Genomic DNA, 19,606 nt, shown 5'->3' with positions numbered 1-19,606 from the left:
GGGTGGGCCTGCATCAAAGCGACGTGCAGCATAGATGGCATCGACAGCATCTAGTAGGAATACCTCTGATAACCTTGTCTGCGTGAGAAGTATTTATACAGATCTTGTAGGACCCCCTAATGCAGGTATGTTACCAAACAACAGATAAGGATGCATGCTTGGGGCAGCAATTTTATAAATAAACGATTCCCTCCAAAAGTACATTATGTTCCTGTAAGTGGGGAAGGGTTATGATCTGAATACCTACGTATCTCACTTAACTTTGACGCGGATAGTGACGCCTTCACAGAGTGGTACTGATAAAGTAAAATCAAAGCATTTCACTAACTATAAACATAGCAGCCATTTTGAAAGAAATAATGTAATAAATAGGCTAAGACAGAGCAAGCTAAGTAGGTTAAAAGTCACTAGGTGACAGGGGCACAGGTCTGCAAGCCAGAAGGCTAAGCTAAACTCCTGATTCCCATTAAAACGAAATAGGATCCACTACAAAGCAAAGAATATGGGAATGGTTTTAGATCTCAATCACCCTGAGTAAGTTTTATTGACACAGTGGTTATGCAGAGCAGCGGATGAGAAAATTTACATAAGTATTTAGTGATAAGTTAAAGTGTTGAAGAGGTTCACTCAATATTAGACTAAAACTAAAAGTCACATCTATAGCGCACAGAGTCAAATAAGCTCCTTTTGCTTTGGAGGTATCAGCTGCAGAGACTTGAAAGGCTGCATGGCAAAGGAGTAATATAACTCAATGAAGTTTCACTTTGTTTAAGTTCAACAGTTAAGGTGGAAAAAACAAATGGTAAGGAAATGTGTGATGATCTGAGCGATGGGAATGAATGAATTTGCACCCTACTTTATCATAAACCATTAATTTCGATGTGGTAGCTATAAAGTGGTATAATGAGATGAAGAACCACCAACAGCAGTACTCTAATTCACCATAGACCAATAACCACAATTTAGCAGTTGGAGACACTATTAGGGAGTGGACGGGGCTAATGATTGATTAAACAGTTAACATTCACGTTGTTCTCATGCATATCCTCATATTCCCTGAAGCAGGGTCACATGTCTGCTTCACCTCCCCACATACAAAGACCATCTATCTCAATACATGATGGCCGTCTCTAGAAATAGTGGACCAGAGTGCACAAGCAACAGCTCAGCAGGCCACTAATAGAAATTATAGCTAGTATACACAAAGTCCATTTTGGTTTATATGATTATGTGTATGGCTGGGCAGTGAAGACGTGCCTGGATTTTCCTGGAAGACTCGTGCACACCTAGCAGATCTATGGTCACTCCACACACACAGATCTTGTATATCAACTAAGAAAGCCACTGTTGTGAGTTTGGGCCAAATTCAGTGATGGTGGCTTAGTCAAATGATTAGACCTCCCCTTCTCTCACACAAAACAGAGCACAACATACATTATCTCCAGAGCAAAAGAACTGGTTCTGAGTGAGGGCTTCAACCTCCCAGACCTCTGTTCAGGTAAGTGTTCCTGCCCTAAGACACTACTGGGTCCCTAAACGTGTAGCAAGCTTGTGACACTGCTAACAGGCACCTTGTCACCAAATTCCTGTCACACATAAGCCCAAACAGGAATATTTATTGTGGTACACAAGACATATGTGTTACTTCATTGCCTAGCTGCACCAAATGCTAACCTTGGAACTCCATAGATGGAATGTAAAACACACAAACGGCATTCAAGACATCATGGTAGTGTGATGTCTCACTGTTGAAGGGAAATGTGACCATCAAAGCGTAGAAGACTTGTATGCACAAGACTACAATAAATAATATGTATAATACAAAATCCTGCAAAAAAGCAACTGTAGACAAGGCAATTGAATTTCTCATCCAGCCTTCCTTCTCATAAAATTCACACCATACTGAGTCACACCATTTTCAAACACCTTACAAAGTTCAAAAGTTTCTGCCTCATCTCTATGCATCACTTTGAATTGAAACCTGGACATTTAGAATGTGTATGTTTTTTCCACTTTAAAAATGATTTGCATCTAAATTGTTAGCATCAGGACTGATGGCAAACAATAGTGGAATCTGAATACTGACAAAGTAGGTTCAAAGGAGAGAAGTTCACTTTGATCATTTCCTCCACTTTAGGGTCAAGATCAAACGCTCTTGCCATCCCAAAATGGGAATGCAAACCACAACTCTTTCCAATAGGTTTAAACCGTGTAGTCACAATGTTCCTAAAATTACTAAGTGTCACACCATGATACAGTTATTTTACTGCTATTTCCTTCAAAGCCAGGCGATCCTCTCTTCATTTTGGAAGACTTTTAGGCTTGCGCAATTCTCATCATGATCAACAGAAGGCAGTCATCTTGTTTGCCATTTCTAACCATTCATGTTACTCATTATATCATGCTTGACAGAACTAAACCAGCATACTCTCTAGTCTTGAAAAAGGCCTGAAAAATAAAACCTCAAAAATTCACTGCAAACAATATTCAGTCAAAGACTTTAAGGTAATTTCTGGGATTGATCCTATCACTCATCTGGTTCAAGGTTACCACATGAGGGCTTCCTGCTGGTTTTGATGGCATCTGATAATCAACACACACCGCCAACAGGCAATCTTATCAAAGTATTTCAAACCAAATCAGTAAATGGTTGAAGTGTGCAAAAATGTCAATCTATAAAAGACTGAGGCATTCAAATGCCATGCTAGGATAACCTGCCTGCACATTCACACACTATGTATCTTTCAGTGCCGAGGTTCGAATTTCTAACAGTTATTGTGCAACTAAGTTCAACTTTCCCAGCTTCAGGAGAAATTCCCTCATATTGCATTTCAATACCACACTCCATGTGGAACTCCCATGACTTGGCTTCCACCTCCTCCGCTCAATTTGAAAAACCCTTCAAGAGACTCTGGGGGTGATTCTGACTATGGCGGACGGCGGAGGCCGTCCGCCATAGTACCGCCGCCAAATGACCGCGGCGGCCATTCAGACATTTCCTCTGGGCCGGCGGGCGCTCTCCAAAAGAGCGCCCGCCGGCCCAGAGGAAATGCCCCTGCAACGAGGACGCCGGCTCAGAATTGAGCCGGCGTAGTTGCAGGGGTGCGACGGGTGCAGTTGCACCCGTCGCGTATTTCAGTGTCTGCAAGGCAGACACTGAAATACTTTGCGGGCCCTCTTACGGGGGCCCCTGCCGTGCCCATGCCATTGGCATGGGCACGGCAGGGGCCCCCAGGGGCCCCGCGGCACCCCCTACCGCCATCCTGTTCATGGCGGGTTTCCCGCCATGAACAGGATGGCGGTAGGGGCTGTCAGAATCCTCATGGCGGCGGAGCGCGCTCCGCCACCATGAAGGATTCCCCCGAGCAGCGGTAAGTCGGCGGGAGCCCGCCGACTTGCCGCTTCTGACCGCGGCTGAACCGCCGCGGTCAGAATGCTCGTGGGAGCACCGCCAGCCTGTTGGCGGTGCTCCCGTGGTCGGTGGCCCTGGCGGCCACCGGCCGCCAGGGTCAGAATGACCCCCTCTGTTCTATCACCCATGTCCCCATTTGTAGGAAGTTGGCTCTGTATGCACCATTTCAAAGTAAGGAATAGTATGCACAGAGTCCAAGGGTTCCCCTTAGAGGTAAGATAGTGGCAAAAAGAGATAATTCTAATGCTCTATTTTGTGGTAGTGTAGTCGAGCAGTAGGCTTATCAGAGGGTAGCGTTAAGCATTTGTTGTACACACACAGACAATAAATGAGGAACACACACTCAGAGACAATTCCAGGCCAATAGGTTTTTGTATAGAAAAATATATTTTCTACTAGCCCTGAGGGTGCCTACACCCTCTTTGTGCCTCCTCCCTTAGGGGAGGGGGGCACATCCCTAATCCTATTGGGGGAATCCTCCATCTGCAAGATGAAGGATTTCTAAAAGTCAGAGTCACCTCAGCTCAGGACACCGTAGGGTCTGTCCTGACTGGCCAGTGACTCCTCCTTGTTTTTCTCATTATCTCTCCTGGACTTGCCACCAAAAGTGGGGGTTGGGTCCAGGGGGCGGGCATCTCCACTAGCTGGAGTGCCCTGGGGCATTGTAACACGAAGCCTGAGCCTTTCGGGCTCACTGCTAGGTGCTACAGTTCCTGCAGGGGGGAGGTGTGAAGCACCTCCACCCAGAGCAGGCTTTTGTTTCTGTCCTCAGAGAGCACAAAGGCCCTCACCACATGGGGTCAGAAACTCGTCTCTCAGCAGCAGGCTGGCACAGACCAGTCAGTCCTGCTCTGAAGGACTGGGTAAAATACAGGGGGCATCTCTAAGATGCCCTCTGTGGGCATTTTTTAATAAATCCAACACTGGCATCAGTGTGGGTTTATTATTCTGAGAAGTTTGATACCAAATTTCCCAGTATTCAGTGTAGCCATTATGGAGCTGTGGAGTTCGTTTTTGACAGACTCCCAGACCATATACTCTTATGGCTACCATGCACTTACAATGTCTAAGGTTTTGCATAGACACTGTAGGGGCATAGTGCTCATGCACCTATGCCCTCACCTGTGGTATAGTGCATCCTGCCTTAGGGCTGTAAGGCCTGTTAGAGGGGTGACTTACCTATGCCATAGGCAGTGTGAGGTTGGCATGGCACCCTGAGGGGAGTGCCATGTCGACTTAGTCATTTTCTCCCCACCAGCACACACAAGCTGGCAAGCAGTGTGTCTGTGCTGAGTGAGGGGTCCCTAGGGTGGCATAAGACATGCTGCAGCCCTTAGTGACCTTCCCTGGCATCAGGGCCCTTGGTACCAGTTACAAGGGACTTACCTGGGTGCCAGGGTTGTGCCAATTGTGGAAACAATGGTACATTTTAGGTGAAAGAACACTGGTGCTGGGGCCTGGTTAGCAGGGTCCCAGCACACTTCTCAGTCAAGTCAGCATCAGTATCAGGCAAAAAGTGGGGGGTAATTGCAACAGGGAGCCATTTCCTTACACCATTCCAGCGGATGTTAAATCTCATTGCACTGTCCACATGAAGGCTGGAATGGCATTTTACAGGGAAATCCATCAGTGGACTGAGGGCTGTTTTAAGGGCTGTAAGGGTTAATGATTCCTCAGATGCTGCATGTCTTGAAAGCAGGTTCATGAAAGAGCAGCATACCCCCTTATGTTATCAGGATATACATGATCAGATTCCCATCAGAAATTATGCTCTTGGGCATTGTGCAAAATTATGAAACACTGAAATATTTTACAAACATCTTCAGAAATGCATGTAAAACCTATTACATTTTCAGAATCATATTTAGAAAATAGTGTAAAATTGATATTATGGATTAAATATATGACAACTTATGGAAAGAACCCATCTGCACAATAACACACATACTCTGACTTGTTCGCTATGTTTTCTCGGTGCAAGGTGGGTCTGCCATTTAAACATGTTTCAGGGCTGCTTTTAATGCTCAATCTGCACATGATCCCTACCATTTGCAATCCATGTGCTATTTCCTCACACAAACCTGCAGACCCTCCCGCTCAGTGTGAAATCCTCATACAAATCATGAAAGTAATAGCCCCTTCCACTGCCCATACCACCCCATTCAATGTGAACGCCCTTCACAATCCTTCCTCACAACATGAAATACCCTTCCACCCCCACAAGCATCCACTACACCTTGGGCAACACTCTCCTCACCTTTGATCATTTTCTTTCTGTAGTTCCCGGTTCCACTCATCGAGTTTCTGCTGCAGTTTTTTCCTCCTCTGTTCTGGAGGTAAATGGCTGAAGTCCTCACTTATAACCGCCTATCATCCAGAAACACAGGTAGTGACATGTCACATATTGTTCTGCACACATGCACTACCCACACATGCAACAGTATTACAGCATATATCTTCAACACTCCTCACACACACTCTTTGCAAGTCTCACAACCGTCTCTCAATCACTTCACCTCTTTTGAACAGCACACGCCTAGATCATTTTTTACAATGGAGAAGGTTTATGGCCCTGCTACAATGCACCCTTTGTGAGGTAGTGTTCTGAGGTAATGTTGGTCTTTTACCAAGGTTTTCTGGTAGCAAGGGAATACCGATCACCTGGGAGATTGGCAAAACCCAACTGATTGCTCAGTTATATCTGTGACTCTCATTATTTTAACTTGCCCAGAATCCTGGCCTCCAACTCGCTTCTGGAATCATAAGACTGCCTCCACCCATTCCCCTGTGTCAGAGCAAGAACAATCAAGCTAAAGTGTCAGGCAGGCTTCATTCTTATTCCATGTGTTTGTCTTTCCTGCATTTTGATGTACCATAGGTTTAGAAGTAAGAAATGCCTAGTACCATGGCACTGGAGAAACTGTGTGACCTTCACATTTATCATGGTAGGCAGGAGTAGAAGGATGCTACACCCAGGGAATCTACGATGCCACAGGGCTTATAAAATGAAAGAACCTCAGGTCCGTGTAGCGATTCACTCAAACTTCATATAAGAAAAAAAAATGATGAGGGGCGCTCATAGAATAAGAGTTCTTATGCACTGCTCTGGGCTGAAGAGCAGGTTTTTCACTTCTCCCAAAAAAGATTTTTAACCATCACTCTAATGACCCAAAATCAGTGTTGTAAAAAAAAAGCCAGCAAACCCCTCATGATGCATAAGATTATTTAGACCAGTGACAGACGATTGGCATTTGGTAAAAGATCTTGCCATGGGGTAACGGGTGTATGTTGCCAAATAAATAATTAAAAAACAGAAGACATTCTGTGACAAATCAGGCGTTTATTTGCAGTTAAAGTGGAATAAAATAACAGAAACGAGTGACACTCTGACACAAAGAAAAATTGGTCTAAAGGTGTAGACCACTATTGGAATCTAGCACAAATGAGGAGAAGCATGAACGGCATCACATTTCTGGGGAGATCTTATTACAATGTTTTGTAAGTGAAATGAATGACTTTTTTGGAAAATACAACTATAGACTGTTCAGTATTAATTGGGCACCTCACTCAAAGGTCATTCACACTTTGTGCCCCTCCTACATATCACAATGTATATCCTACAGCCTAGTATGGTTTTTGGTAGTAGCTTTCAGTGAGGTGCTTACTGAGCCTTTTTCATAATAAAATAATTGATGTCATCCTTTAATGAAAACCTGGTTAAAGTAAAAGAAGAGTATTGTACCCGTGATCCCTTAACTGTGGCACCCAACTTCAAACTTTAGCAAATCTGGCTTACTTCAAAGTGGATAGGAATTGTCAAAGGTGTGAAGGAGACCATTCTTTTGAGATGCCTAGAAAATCTCAAGGATTCAGCAAATCAAAAAAGACACCTACATTAGTTTCAATTCATGCTCACTGCAACCTTCAGAGCTTTAAGTTGTGTTATGTGCTACTTTATTCCCCTAAACTGCTTTGTGGATTTAATTTGTAGCGCAAGTCAGACCTCCATTTCAACTTTGTCTCTCAGACCAACACTTATAGAGGGGACCATCCTCCATCCCACAACTGCTCAAGACAATAGGCACTTGAAGTAGCCCCTTCCAACTAAGTATTTGATAAATACACACACACACAAAATTACAGAGTTCATGCACTACATGTAAATATTTGCACGAAAACTCCCTTCATCACACCAAATTGAATAAACCTCTGCTGAACATTAAAGGCACACTTACCCCCCTCTTCAGGGTGCGGAATGATGGGATTCGGGGTTTCACCGTCCGAGTGATTTCACTCAGACAGTAGGACAGGGGATCCCGGCTGAACCTGGTCGAGAGGGGTCCATTAGCAGCAGACGGAAGGGGAGAACTTGAGGGTAGAAGGGGAGGGGGTGGAAGCTGAGGACAGGGAGGAGAAAAGAAAAAAAAACAAGTGGAAGCTCAGATAAGAGAAGAATAGGCACACCAACACAAATAAGTTGAGACAGAGGGCCTGAAGAAGGAAGAGAACCCATGAGTGTATGAAGATATAAGTAAACGACCACCAAAGACAAGGAAAACCAAAAATAGAGACCAGAGAAAAAAAAATGGGGAGACAGTTCCAGAAAAAAACAGAATAATAAATATATGCCCAAAGGACCAGCAAACCATACCAAAAGGTAAAGGGGGCAGGAGGTTGGGAGGGGGAAGGGGGTTTACAGGGAATTGATAGAAGGGCCATAAGAATGAGTAAATCAGTAAATCCCCAAACTAGACTGCGAAAGACTAGGGGACCCTGGAAACAGACCAGCAAACCAAACCTAGAGGTTAAAGGAGAGTGGGGGAGGGAGTCCAGAACTGGGGAGATCAGGATACCACAACCAGGTCAAGTGGGCATAGGGGGAGCGAAGAATGGAGAATATCAAACCACAGAGACTAGGAGAATAGGGGACTCAGAAATGACAATCATTAAGAAGGTATTCAAGAAAGAACATTAGCAAACTGCAAGCTGAGAAACTGAAGGAATTCTGAAAATGCACAGACCAGCACATGACTAGTGTTTGGGGGAGAATTTGGGGAGGGAGCAACAGTGTACCCAAACAAGCCACCACTAAGGTCAAGTGCTGCCTGAAGGACACCAAAAAGAAGGGTTAATAATCCAAAACCAGAGACCGTGTGAAACTAATCACCTTAAAAAAAGAGGCCCTGCAAACCACCACCTTTGACCAAGGAAGGCTGAGGGACTGCTGCCAAGAATGGAGAAATCAACAATCTACCAAATGTGACATTAAGTGTTTGCAGGAACTTACTTTAGCAAACAAGCTACACAGATTGGCTGGGAACCCATAAAATAGAGGCCAACAGACTAACACAAAAGACAAGGGGTCTGGACATAAAAAGGTACTAAGACCACAATTCACCATCAGGAAGGACTTACCTCAAGAATGGAGAAACCATCAAACTATCACCATGTCAAGGGTACACTGTGAGGGAGCCTTACAATAGACAGCAAACCACTGCCTGAGACAACCTAAGACTGTGAAAGTGGGGGAAACTTCAAAATGGAAACCAGCAATTCACCACTAGAGATCAGAGGAGATGGAAGAAGAGGCAAGGCTGCAAATCAGCATACCACAATCATAAAAGTCCATATCCATATCCATGTTCATTGTCCATATAATTAAAAAAAGAAACAACAACTAGCTGATGGAAGACGAGACAAGGGACATGGGAATGGGCAACATGAAACCACTTCAAAAGACATGGGGACTATGTGGGGCCATACTGGCTAAGAACAACCACCACCAAAAACCAGATGAGAGCGGGTGAAGAGAGGTGGGATTATATGAATATGCACCTAAATGCCACCTTAAGGCAGAAAAGAAGACTGGGTTCAGGGGAAGGACATACCAAAAAACGTAGGCCAACCATCCAGGACAATGGAAAATTAGAGGAAGGGAGTCGTAAATTAGTTTGGATTGTCACAGACAGGAGCTCAAAGTGTAGGTGGCATGTTTGAAGCAAGAACCTCAGGGTGACATATGCTGAGGCTAAATATGAATCCTTGGGTTGGTGATGTCACATCTCTGCAAGACTGATTCACCGTCCTGCTCCATGAATACATCTTACCTTGTTCTTCTTGCTGAACAGCCACCGCTTGCCCTTATGTCTTCCTATCTGCCATGCATCTCCTCTGGGGTCCATAGTACCTCTGGGGGTTCCCAGACTTCCTTCAGAAGATGTGCGATTCATCGGCTGACTCAGGTCCTCAAACTCTACATCGCCAGGACGCTCAAAACCAGATTTATGAGCCTCAATGAGGGCCAAGGAGTCCTGTTAAGAACAAAAATGACAACAGAAATGACAACGATTCTCAGCAAGAGGACAGGCCGAAAGCTGAAAGAGAACTACTTGACGGAGACAGTATTAGCAGTCAAAGGTCCTCTTGTAAGCGCTCCAGGATGCTAGAGCAAACCAGACCATGCTCATGGGCCAGGGCTCATTCTCAAACCATGTGTTCTCCTTTTACACCCTGGTGCTGTCAGCTCTTTCCAAGTCCAAATGAGGTACCATCTGTTATGATCAATTTATTATCGCCAGTATAACCAAACCCGTACAGCACACCATCTTGTAGCTTGGTTTAACTAACTTCCTTATCTTGGGTTTTCACACGGTACACTGAACCTCACCTGCTTTTCGTCAATAGAGTCTGCTGCTGAACTCATTCCATCCAGGCATTTGCCAATGATTGGAAGCACCTGCCGATCTGTGTCTGCAAAGCTGCGATAGCCGTCCTTCAGCCTCAGAGTCCGTCTCTCATCCATAGCCTGCAGCTTCTGTAAGAAACACACAAGAGGTGTGAATGTGAGAGAAGTGGAGAGTAAGTGAACTGTAAAAAAGGCCCTGCTCAAGAGATACTTTGGCAGGGGCGGTAGGGAGAATTACTATTCTGAAGAGATTTTAAAAAACAAATTGTAGCTTATTTTTTGTCGTTCTACCCAACAGAAAACTCTAATTTGTGTACGATTCAGAATTACTAGCTGCCTTGGCATGATGGCCTAAGAAGAAGTCTGAACTCAGAGAATCATTCCCTTTTTAGGTTGAGCATAGCAGCGCGCAAGCCCTGCTTTTCCAATGTGTTTTTACCTATTTGGGCTTTTAACCACGTGCACCGCGCACCCGTCTCTATCGCTCGCCAATGGGCTTGCCCTTCAAAACTCCTTTGTTATCAATGGTAAATGCTTTACAATTGTCCCCCCTTGGGGTGGTTTGGTTACCGCCTTGGACATAAAACCTGTTACATAGATAATTGCACTTTTGTCAATATCTTTGACTGCATGCAAACTTATTTTCCTTTTGTGTGTCTCCTTCACACTCATGGCGGCTGTGGTGCTTTGAATCGGCTCGCTTGTGTGAAACTGTTTTACTTTTCATTTTCAATTTATATGGCAAGAAAAGTCCAGTTAGGAGTTTAGAGCGCTAATAACGCTAACTCGAGCAAATGCGAGACCCACTGCATTGCAAATGCTTGATAAATTAGAGATCTAGAGAATTATGAAGTTTGATGTTCCACTGGTGTAAATGTATTCAACTACAATGCTGACTCTGCTTGCAGTTATCATTAAAAGGAGGACCCATCAACATTGCTCTACGAACCTGACAAATATCCTTACGTCTTTAGGAAAGGGGAAGATAAAAAGAAGGAAGGAAAAAAAGATGGGAGTTGGGTGTGAGGAAAGAAGAGAGAGACAGGGCAAATGCTTAGTTGCTTAATCTCTGTCTACATTGAGGTGTACACAGGTTCTGTATATTTTTGTTCAACTAGCCAATTCAGATTTCTAAATTGTAGAGAATGGAACTTTGAAACATTTGCAGCACAGCAGTCACTTGGAATTCTCGTGGCACTGATGGATCACATCAATAATTGGCTGAGATCAGTGCTGGATTGACTTTCTTCAGTGCATGACTAGATTTTACTATTGTCATGGTATGACATCAAACATATACATGTGTATTGTGAAGAGAGTGATGCTTTCCACAGTCGTGGGTCGTTGGCTGAAATGGAATCAACGCCACTTTACAGCAGTAGGAGCATGAACCCTTAGTTAGACCTGCGTGGGAGGTTCATTAAGTGCTGGAAGATGTAATAAATTGGGTTTTTAATTAAGAAAATCTGAGCAGTGGCCAAAGGCAAAGGGATCAAGTGCAGCTTAAGACCATGCAGGATAGGAGCAATAATGCCTCTCAGAGAACTTACAGAACCTGCACCTGCAACGGCACTCTGACGCCACTGAGTATGCCTAATCAAGAATGCTGACAGGCCACAAAAAATCCCATTAGCATACTTAAGTCACAAAGTTACCAGTGCAATTAAAGTTTGAATTTTCTGATCTTGCTCTACATAAAGGAAGATCTTCTAAAGAGCATTAAGATGGGAACAATTCCCATCACTACAAAGTAGGGCATCAAGTTCAGGACTGAGTCTATAAAAGAGTGATGGGTAGAAGGGAGAAACTCAATGAACTAGGGCATTATAATCTACTATCTCAGAACTTGAGTTACCAATCACCAACAGCTGTGACTTTGTTTGATTTAATTTGTGACAACCTACCTATCAAACAACCAACCCACCACTCATGCTTTGACTAAGAGGTGGTCCAGAGCCAGAAGATGTTCAAGGTATCACCTCTGGCATGATTTGCATGATAACTGTAAAAGCAAAGAAAAGCATCTGATTGGAGATCAACATCAAAGTAATAAATGGTAATGCAACACCCTGTGAAACTCTACATCAAATCTTATCTGTAGCAGAGGTGTAGATCATGTGGTTGTGAAACATCTGCTATGATAAAGTGAGTAATCCATGTAAGAGTTGTTTCCTTGATTTTAATCTGACACATTCGAGTAACAGCAATCACGTCCGACAGTGACGAATGTCACCATCAGATACAAGGAAGCCCACAAAGCCAATACCCAAAGTTTAGCGAAGCAGTCCTGTTTTTTGTTGTTATGCACGTCTAGGAGAATGTAAACTTCAAAGCAAGCACTCCTAAAATAATACTCATCCTTGATGGCACAGATTACCAGTGAGGGAAAACGACAGCTCCTGAGACCATACAGCAAAAACACAGGCAAAATTCTGAGTTTCCACAGTGAGAGTGAGAGTGACAAATTGTGAAAGAAATAAAGGGAGAGATAGAAAGATGGAGCAAGAGAAGGGGAGAGCTAAAGAGAGGAAGAACAACAGAATGAAGGTATTAGCAGAGAAAAAGAGAGAGTAACCGGCATAAACAGAGAGCAAGGCCGTAAAAGGAGGAGCCACACAGAGCAAAAGAAATGCCTGAAAAGACAGACAGAGGGACATTAGGGGTGAAGGGGGTAAAAAGAGACAAATGCAGAGAAGAGAGAACTTGAACAACACAGACAAAAAGGGGCTGACAGAATGGTGATAAGAAAGAGCCTAAACAGATATAGAGAGAAAACGAAAGTGGTAGAATACAACCAGATAAAATAAGACCGAGAAATGCGCCATGTTAAACAGACAGCAAAATTAAGGATGTGCCTACAAGCAAGGAAGAGAATAAATAGGAGTGAGAAAGAGAGGAAGGGCACCAAATTAACCCTGAAAAAGGCATTAACGGGATATACTTTGTGACCTTTCATAGGAAAAGCTAAACAGACCTCACACTCTTGGCTGTAGGCATAGCTCGGATATTAATTAACTCAATTAAATAAAAGCTCTGGACTGGAACCCAGCACATGCTACAGCCTTTCAGCTAAGTCTCTGTCCCTATATATACATTTATTTATATATAATCATCTCAATGGCATTGAGCCAGGGGAACAGAACGGACGCGCCCCATTAGTCATAAGAGCCCACCGAGTCACAGGGACGGACAGGATCTATATCCCTGTGTCAATCACAAAGGTCCATTAAATACTAGAGGCAATAGGGTCTATAAACGAGGGCCATTTTTCTGAGTGCCTTCTGCTGGCGATTATCCAGACCTCACCAGCTACAAAGTAAGGTTTGACCCTCAGAGTAGGGCCATCAGTAATTTGCTAACATACGCTGAAGATCTGTGGCATGTCAGAGAAGTAGAAGTGTCCTTGGTCCTGGTTGTACTTCTGCAGGTACAAGGCATACTCGTTTTTACTTTCTTCTGCCATCTGCATCCGCTGGTGAGACAGCACCCGTGCCTAGAGGAAGAGAAGGAAGAGATGAGAAACGAGGGCCCGCTGTCACTACCACAGGACAAATCGATGCCCTGCATCTATGTCGGGCATGTGAAGGGAGAGGTGAGGCATGGAGTGTCCTTGAGACCAGTACAGGACAGAGTGATACCTACAACCTAACTTATTTAAGAGGAGGGCAGCAAAACATGGGTCACTTCTGCGGACCGCACCAAAGGCTATCTTGTAAATGTAATATCAGGCAGAGAGGGGACTCAAGAGGCATCAATGGGTACTAGCAAAGAATAGAGTGGTACCCTGCATCTGCACTGTACACAGCAGCAAGATATATTTAGCATCCACACCTGTACGGAGAAGGGAAGAGAGATGAGACTTGCAGGTGGTCAAGGGCTGAGAGGGCAGTATCCTTAAACCTGGGAAACCATGGAATCCGGTCCAGATAGATCATTCTGCTGTCCAACGGCTGAGCCAGTAACCACTGCGTAACCGAATGAATACCCTGCTGTCAGAGCCTGAAAGTTCTTGTCAAAGCAAGTGATGGCACTGCATGAAGCCTAAGCTGTAAGACCTCACACTTACATGGAAAGCTTTGCTTTCTGAGCCTGTGTGTTCTTTGTGACTAAAGGGATAATTCCTGTGTCCAACATCAGAGCCTGTGACATCTCTGTAACCTGAAGAGATGTCAGAGCTGTCAAATTAGTGAGCTTGCAAGGTCTAACTGAAAGGAAGGAACTAGTGTACGAAGCCTGATAACGTGAGATGCATTTAAGTGGGGGTACAACCCTTCTAATACCCAAGCCTGATATCTGAGGTTTCCGACTACGGACATCTTGGCTGACCTGTGCCTAAGGGATCAGTGTTTCTTAAGGTAAAGCTCTGCTTTACCAGGGATAGATCAGTGTGACTCGAGGTGAGCCCTTCCTCTCTCAGGGATGCTTGTGAGAGCTCTGTAACCAGGGAAATATTCTTGCTATCCCACGGATGCATGCACGATCTCTTGAACCTGATGTGTAGTGCTGCTGTCTTAGGGGTGCTTGTAAGGTCTCTGTAAAGAGAAGGATGGCCCTCCTGGAAAAGAGATACACATGAGCTTAAAAATAGATCACTTGCTCTAGGGATAACAGTGAGCTCTATGTAACCTGAGGTATAATCTGTGTATCGCAGTTTTTTGTGAGCTGTGTGTAACCTAAGGAGTAGCCCAGCTGCCCAGGGATGCTTTAGATCTTTTTAGCAGGTGAAAGTACTAAAGGGAAGGGAAGAGAGGACAAAGGGCAGTGAACAGGCCTCACCTTTTCCACGTCAGCTTTGGTTGCATTGAGGTCTTGATCGAGCCTTTCGGCCAGCAGTACTGCTTTTTCTGCCTCCCGGCAATCTCGCTCAAACTTTCGTTTGCTCTGTGGAAGAGAGAGGAGGTTTACTCGGACTCTGTATGGATGGATGGATGGATGGATGCTCATAACCATATTACACCACTGCACGCCCATTGGCATCTTATCATACAGCAAACATAACCCAACGTCCTCAGGGCAGTAAGCCCTAATCAAATCATAACATCCACAAGAGATGTAACATTTAAAACATTAGAAAGATGTGCTAAAATAAGGAATAGGGCTATGATTTGATTAGGACTTAGATCCTAGAAGAAGAGCTTGTTGTTTCTGCGATGTATTCTATACTGATGTCACAGGAATTAAATAAAGACTATTATTTTTTCAATAAACTGTATTCGTGTCTTTGCACTACATAAGTACATTATTCAATACACGTGGACCTGCGTTTTGAAAACTGGATTATGATAGCCTATTTGAAACTTGAAATAAATGGGGGACCACTACGTTCTCGGTGTGCTTCTCCCATCTTGTGTAGAAACTGTCTGAATATTAAGGGTGTTGGAACGGTTAACACAGGAAGGTGGGCATCCGGAATCTGTAACAACACAGAGTGCGGCAGTACATGTCTCAGAAGTTCTCGATTGTGCTATTCCCATTACCGATCAGCCTGTTTTACCTCATTATTCATCTTCATTTCCTGCTTTATATTTCAGTACCTTAAAGAAATAGGTAAGCCCACTCCAGCACAGGTATCAACCAATCACACAAGGCAGCTAAAATCCTTATAAAATGTAAAATCTGAGCAAACATTTTTATATTTCTGCAGTAAAACAGGTACAATCTGCAGGGAAAACATTATGAAATCTCCAGACCGGTATCAGTTGCCAAAAACAATCAATCAAATGACATCAAAATAAACTAACTGTACACCGCATCCAACTGCCTATTAAGGTTTTGTACTTTCATATCGCCTTCCAAAACTGCCAGTTTAAGTGAACTAGTCCATCTCGGGGATGACCTCCACCACTCAGGATGGAGCGAGAAAAGAGTTCTGTGATCTGGTAGCCTTCCTTCAGAGGTTTAGTTGTTCTCCAACAGATGTCAAACTAGACCCAAAACAAGTTATTTACACATAGAGGCCATAGGCCTCTCACACACAAACACAAAAACACACAAATGCTTGAGATGAGACTCACTGCTTCGAGCTGTTTAAAGCTATTCTCCAACTGCTGCTGTGCTCTTCTTCCCTCCTGAAGATACTGAAAATGAAACGGAGAGTTAACTAACAAGTCTGTAATTTACGCAAAGAAGAGCATGACTTTGCCCACAAGAAAGGGTAGCCGGGAGAAACATATGCACAGAAAAGGAGGAGACGACTATAAAGAGGAGATGAACTGAATTCAAACTCCTGCGCAGCAGCTTCCTGAAAACAGCACAAGCATTGACCCACAGCAGGTCTCCCTAGATGGCCTTGAAAAGTAAAAGAAATTGTGCCCCCTCCAAATGATGTGAATTGTGAAACATACTCATGCCAGAAGACTCTACATTGAGAGTCTCTGGGGCTGGTTGCAGACACGAAACCGGCACATCACTGTGTCAGACAAAAAGAGCAGGGGCGCAGGAGGACACACACTGCAGTCAATAGGGAAGCGATGGGATAGTGGGGTGATCTGAGAGGAGTTCCCAAGAAAACAGAGACGACCTTATGCCAGTTCCAATATACAGTGAAAACACCTCCTTACGGGGGTGTAAGACATGGACGTTACAGGGGCATGGCACAACAGATCCTGGCAGGGGTACGGAGAAAATGAAAGTCCTGACACAATTGTGGAACAAATGCAAGATCCAGGTACATGCACACAACACAACATGGGTGTCCAATGGCAGTGGAGGACATGGCAATGCAGGGACTCTGGCATAGTACAGGACAATTATAGTGGTGGGGCGTGGCACAAGGTGGTCAAGGTAGGAAGATGCAGATCCATTACTCGTGGCAGTTGGGCATGTCAGTCCTGGAAGAAGGATGTAGGGAACATGGCAGCTCTACAAGTCAGGCAAGGGGACACTTACCGGTTATGACATGCAAACACTCTGCAGGTTGTCTGAGGCACGTAATACCCCTAACAGTGGGGCACATGCCAGCCTATACAGCATGGAGCTGTGTGATTCAGCACACTGCAGACCCAGCACACAACGCGAGTATTACCATCTTTCTCTCCTGCTTGATCTCTTGTGAAAACTTGACAAGGTCCAGGCAAATCCGAGCCATTAACGTTTCAGCCACCACCTCCCGCTGGCCAGCAAAGTCATTAAGCTCCTTGACCACCTGCTGGAAGGAGACGTACTGGGAGAACCTGTGGGGTAGGTGACACAGGGCATTAGGGGGGGGGGGGGGGGGACACAGGACAGGACAGAAAAAGCAGAGTGAGAAGAAGCAAGAGAGAAGAAGGAGAGAGAAGTAGGATGGAGACAAGAGGTTGTGGGTTGATTGAGAGGACAAGAGAAGAGGGAAGCAGCAGGAAGTTGAGAAGCATATGAATGGTAGAAGGTAAGGACGGAAGGGTGGAATTAATAGGGGACAGGAGGGAGGGAGTGGGGCAGAAAAGAGGACAGAAAGTCAGAGGGGTGGTGTTATTTCAGATGGGTAAGAAGGCAGGAAAGAAAGGTCAACACATGGAGTGGAAAGATAAGGGGAAGGGAGGAGAAAGTATAGATGTGGCGGAAGGGGACAAGATGGGGAGAAATAAAGGGAGGAACAGTGATGATCAAAAGAGAAGAGGGAGAGAGAGACCGTTAATTACTTGAGTTGCAACAGAGACCAATGCACATGCAGAAGAAAACTTTATAGACCAAGGTTTTCTCAAACATTATCTTGAGGGGGCTTACTTTTCCCTTGGTAACCCAAGGGTGGCAGTGTTCTGACGCCGCTTCCTCCAGTTTAAATATTAATACACTCAATATGACCTGTACTGGATAGATTTGCTTTCACCACGAGACCTCCCCACCGTTCCCCATCACAGCCTCTGCTGATGCTACGGGGTTCAGGACTACGAGCTTCAGAAGCCCCAGTAAAACGTAACAAGTCACAGGGCAAAAACTTCTTTCCAGTGCGACATGAACCTTGGGGTTTTCAGGCACTATAAGCAGCTGTGTGTTCTCTCTATTCTTGGGCAATTCCAGTCTTCATGGCCACTCCTGCAATTACGCATTCACATACCTACTATGGCAGATCAGTCTCCCTGCATGCCCAACTCCTGCCATTTTAAGTCATACGCAGAAGCAACCCTAGATTTCACAAGTATAACAGGCACAATGTGGGCTAATCCAACCACAGCAATAGCAGAAATAAAGATAGGGACTTAAAATATCACAAGGAAAGACAGCACAGAAGGTGAGGAACAAGAGTTAAATTAAAACAACTACACACCATATAAAGCTCTCTCTCTTAAATGGGTTTTCATGACCTTTGGCAGCAGCCCCGGAAGTGATGAGCAAAGGCACAGGCTTTGTCCTTCTTTCTGGGGGCACATGTAGCACCATCATTCACAGATAGTCTATCGCATACTACTGGTGGCTAGATCTCATCCGAACAGTAAGTGATACTGGTGTCTACGTGGCAATTCAGTTAAGATACCACTCCTCTTTCAGTGCCACAACATCATAGCCTTGGCAGAGCAGTTATTATTTGGTTTCAAACAGAAGGGCAGTCCTCACCGTAGCACCAAGGTTGTGGCATCACCAGCAGCTCTGATGCATGTGACACACAATTTGTGCAGCACGTCTCTACTCTGAGTAGTCAATGGGGTGAGGCTTCACTGACAGTTAGGGATCTCACTTTATGACTCCCACATATCTGCCTTTCTAACTTGCTTTTCTGGTCTCACTCTTCTTTTTGGGCTCATTTTTTCATCTCTCTCACTGCCCCTCCAACCATCTTTTTATAGAAGCATGATGCCGGTTAGTATGTACACTTAAAGCTGCACACAGCGCAACATTAAGTGATCATTCCAAAGCTTCTCTGCTTCATAAAATGTAATTTCCCTACAGATGAGAGAATACAGTAAGAGAAAATGGGGCGGGGGTGAGATGCATTGGGAACACACAGACACCTGTGGCACGAATCACAGGATTATACTGTAGGGGGTATGATTAATTAATGTACATGTTAAAATGTACTTATGTATTTTGCTGTGCTCTTGAGAGAAAAGTCCAAGGGAGTTAGAATGAGAAGCAACGTTTATGGTCCTCCTTAAGGCTGTGGCTTTAATCCATGAATTTGATTAAAAGAACAAAACATTAAAATCAATCGCAGACTAATGCAAACCTTGGTTTGTGCTGAACTGGGGGTAAAGCTATTAGACACCAAAAACACATGTTTTCTATTGAAGTGCAACTCAGTCATAACTACAGAAACACTATACAAAAGAAGAGAGTAGAAAGAGGACGAGACACAGAGAAAGACAGCGAGTATCAGTGCAAGTGTGTCAGAATACACAGAACAGGAAGAAAAGCTGGTTTTGTTGTTTACCATGCATGCCTGGTTAACAAGATCCCATATATGAGAACATTTTCCGCACTGAAATTTCCAACTACAAACATCCCTGCCCCCCAAAAAAATCATTAGAGTTTCAACCTACTGAGACTCTTGGTCCTAAGTACTTGCTTCTTTTTATCTCAAATCTTTTCTTAAA

At 44.3% G+C, this 19,606-nt stretch overlaps 1 protein-coding gene across 3 annotated transcripts in view; it reads right to left on the bottom strand.

The window, feature by feature from the left end:
• TRIP10 (thyroid hormone receptor interactor 10) overlaps positions 1 to 19,606 on the bottom strand; it is a 187,670-nt gene that overhangs the window by 74,810 nt on the left and 93,254 nt on the right. For 2 of the 3 annotated variants that reach the window (XM_069230480.1, XM_069230481.1), the window contains exons 4-11: positions 17,122 to 17,269; positions 16,112 to 16,174; positions 14,874 to 14,978; positions 13,462 to 13,590; positions 10,080 to 10,226; positions 9,520 to 9,723; positions 7,648 to 7,809; positions 5,670 to 5,779 (exon numbers count right to left, since the gene is read on the bottom strand). In XM_069230480.1, coding sequence (XP_069086581.1) covers positions 5,670 to 5,779; positions 7,648 to 7,809; positions 9,520 to 9,723; positions 10,080 to 10,226; positions 13,462 to 13,590; positions 14,874 to 14,978; positions 16,112 to 16,174; positions 17,122 to 17,269 — 1,068 coding nt within the window. The remainder of the gene's footprint in view (positions 1 to 5,669; positions 5,780 to 7,647; positions 7,810 to 9,519; positions 9,724 to 10,079; positions 10,227 to 13,461; positions 13,591 to 14,873; positions 14,979 to 16,111; positions 16,175 to 17,121; positions 17,270 to 19,606) is intronic. The other variant, XM_069230482.1, reaches the window with a different exon arrangement.

The sequence above is a fragment of the Pleurodeles waltl genome, chromosome 4_2 (assembly GCF_031143425.1).
Source record: "Pleurodeles waltl isolate 20211129_DDA chromosome 4_2, aPleWal1.hap1.20221129, whole genome shotgun sequence".
Classification (NCBI taxonomy): domain Eukaryota; kingdom Metazoa; phylum Chordata; class Amphibia; order Caudata; family Salamandridae; genus Pleurodeles; species Pleurodeles waltl.
Note: the sequence above shows the minus strand (reverse complement) of the source record. Positions and strands in the feature narration are given on the sequence as shown.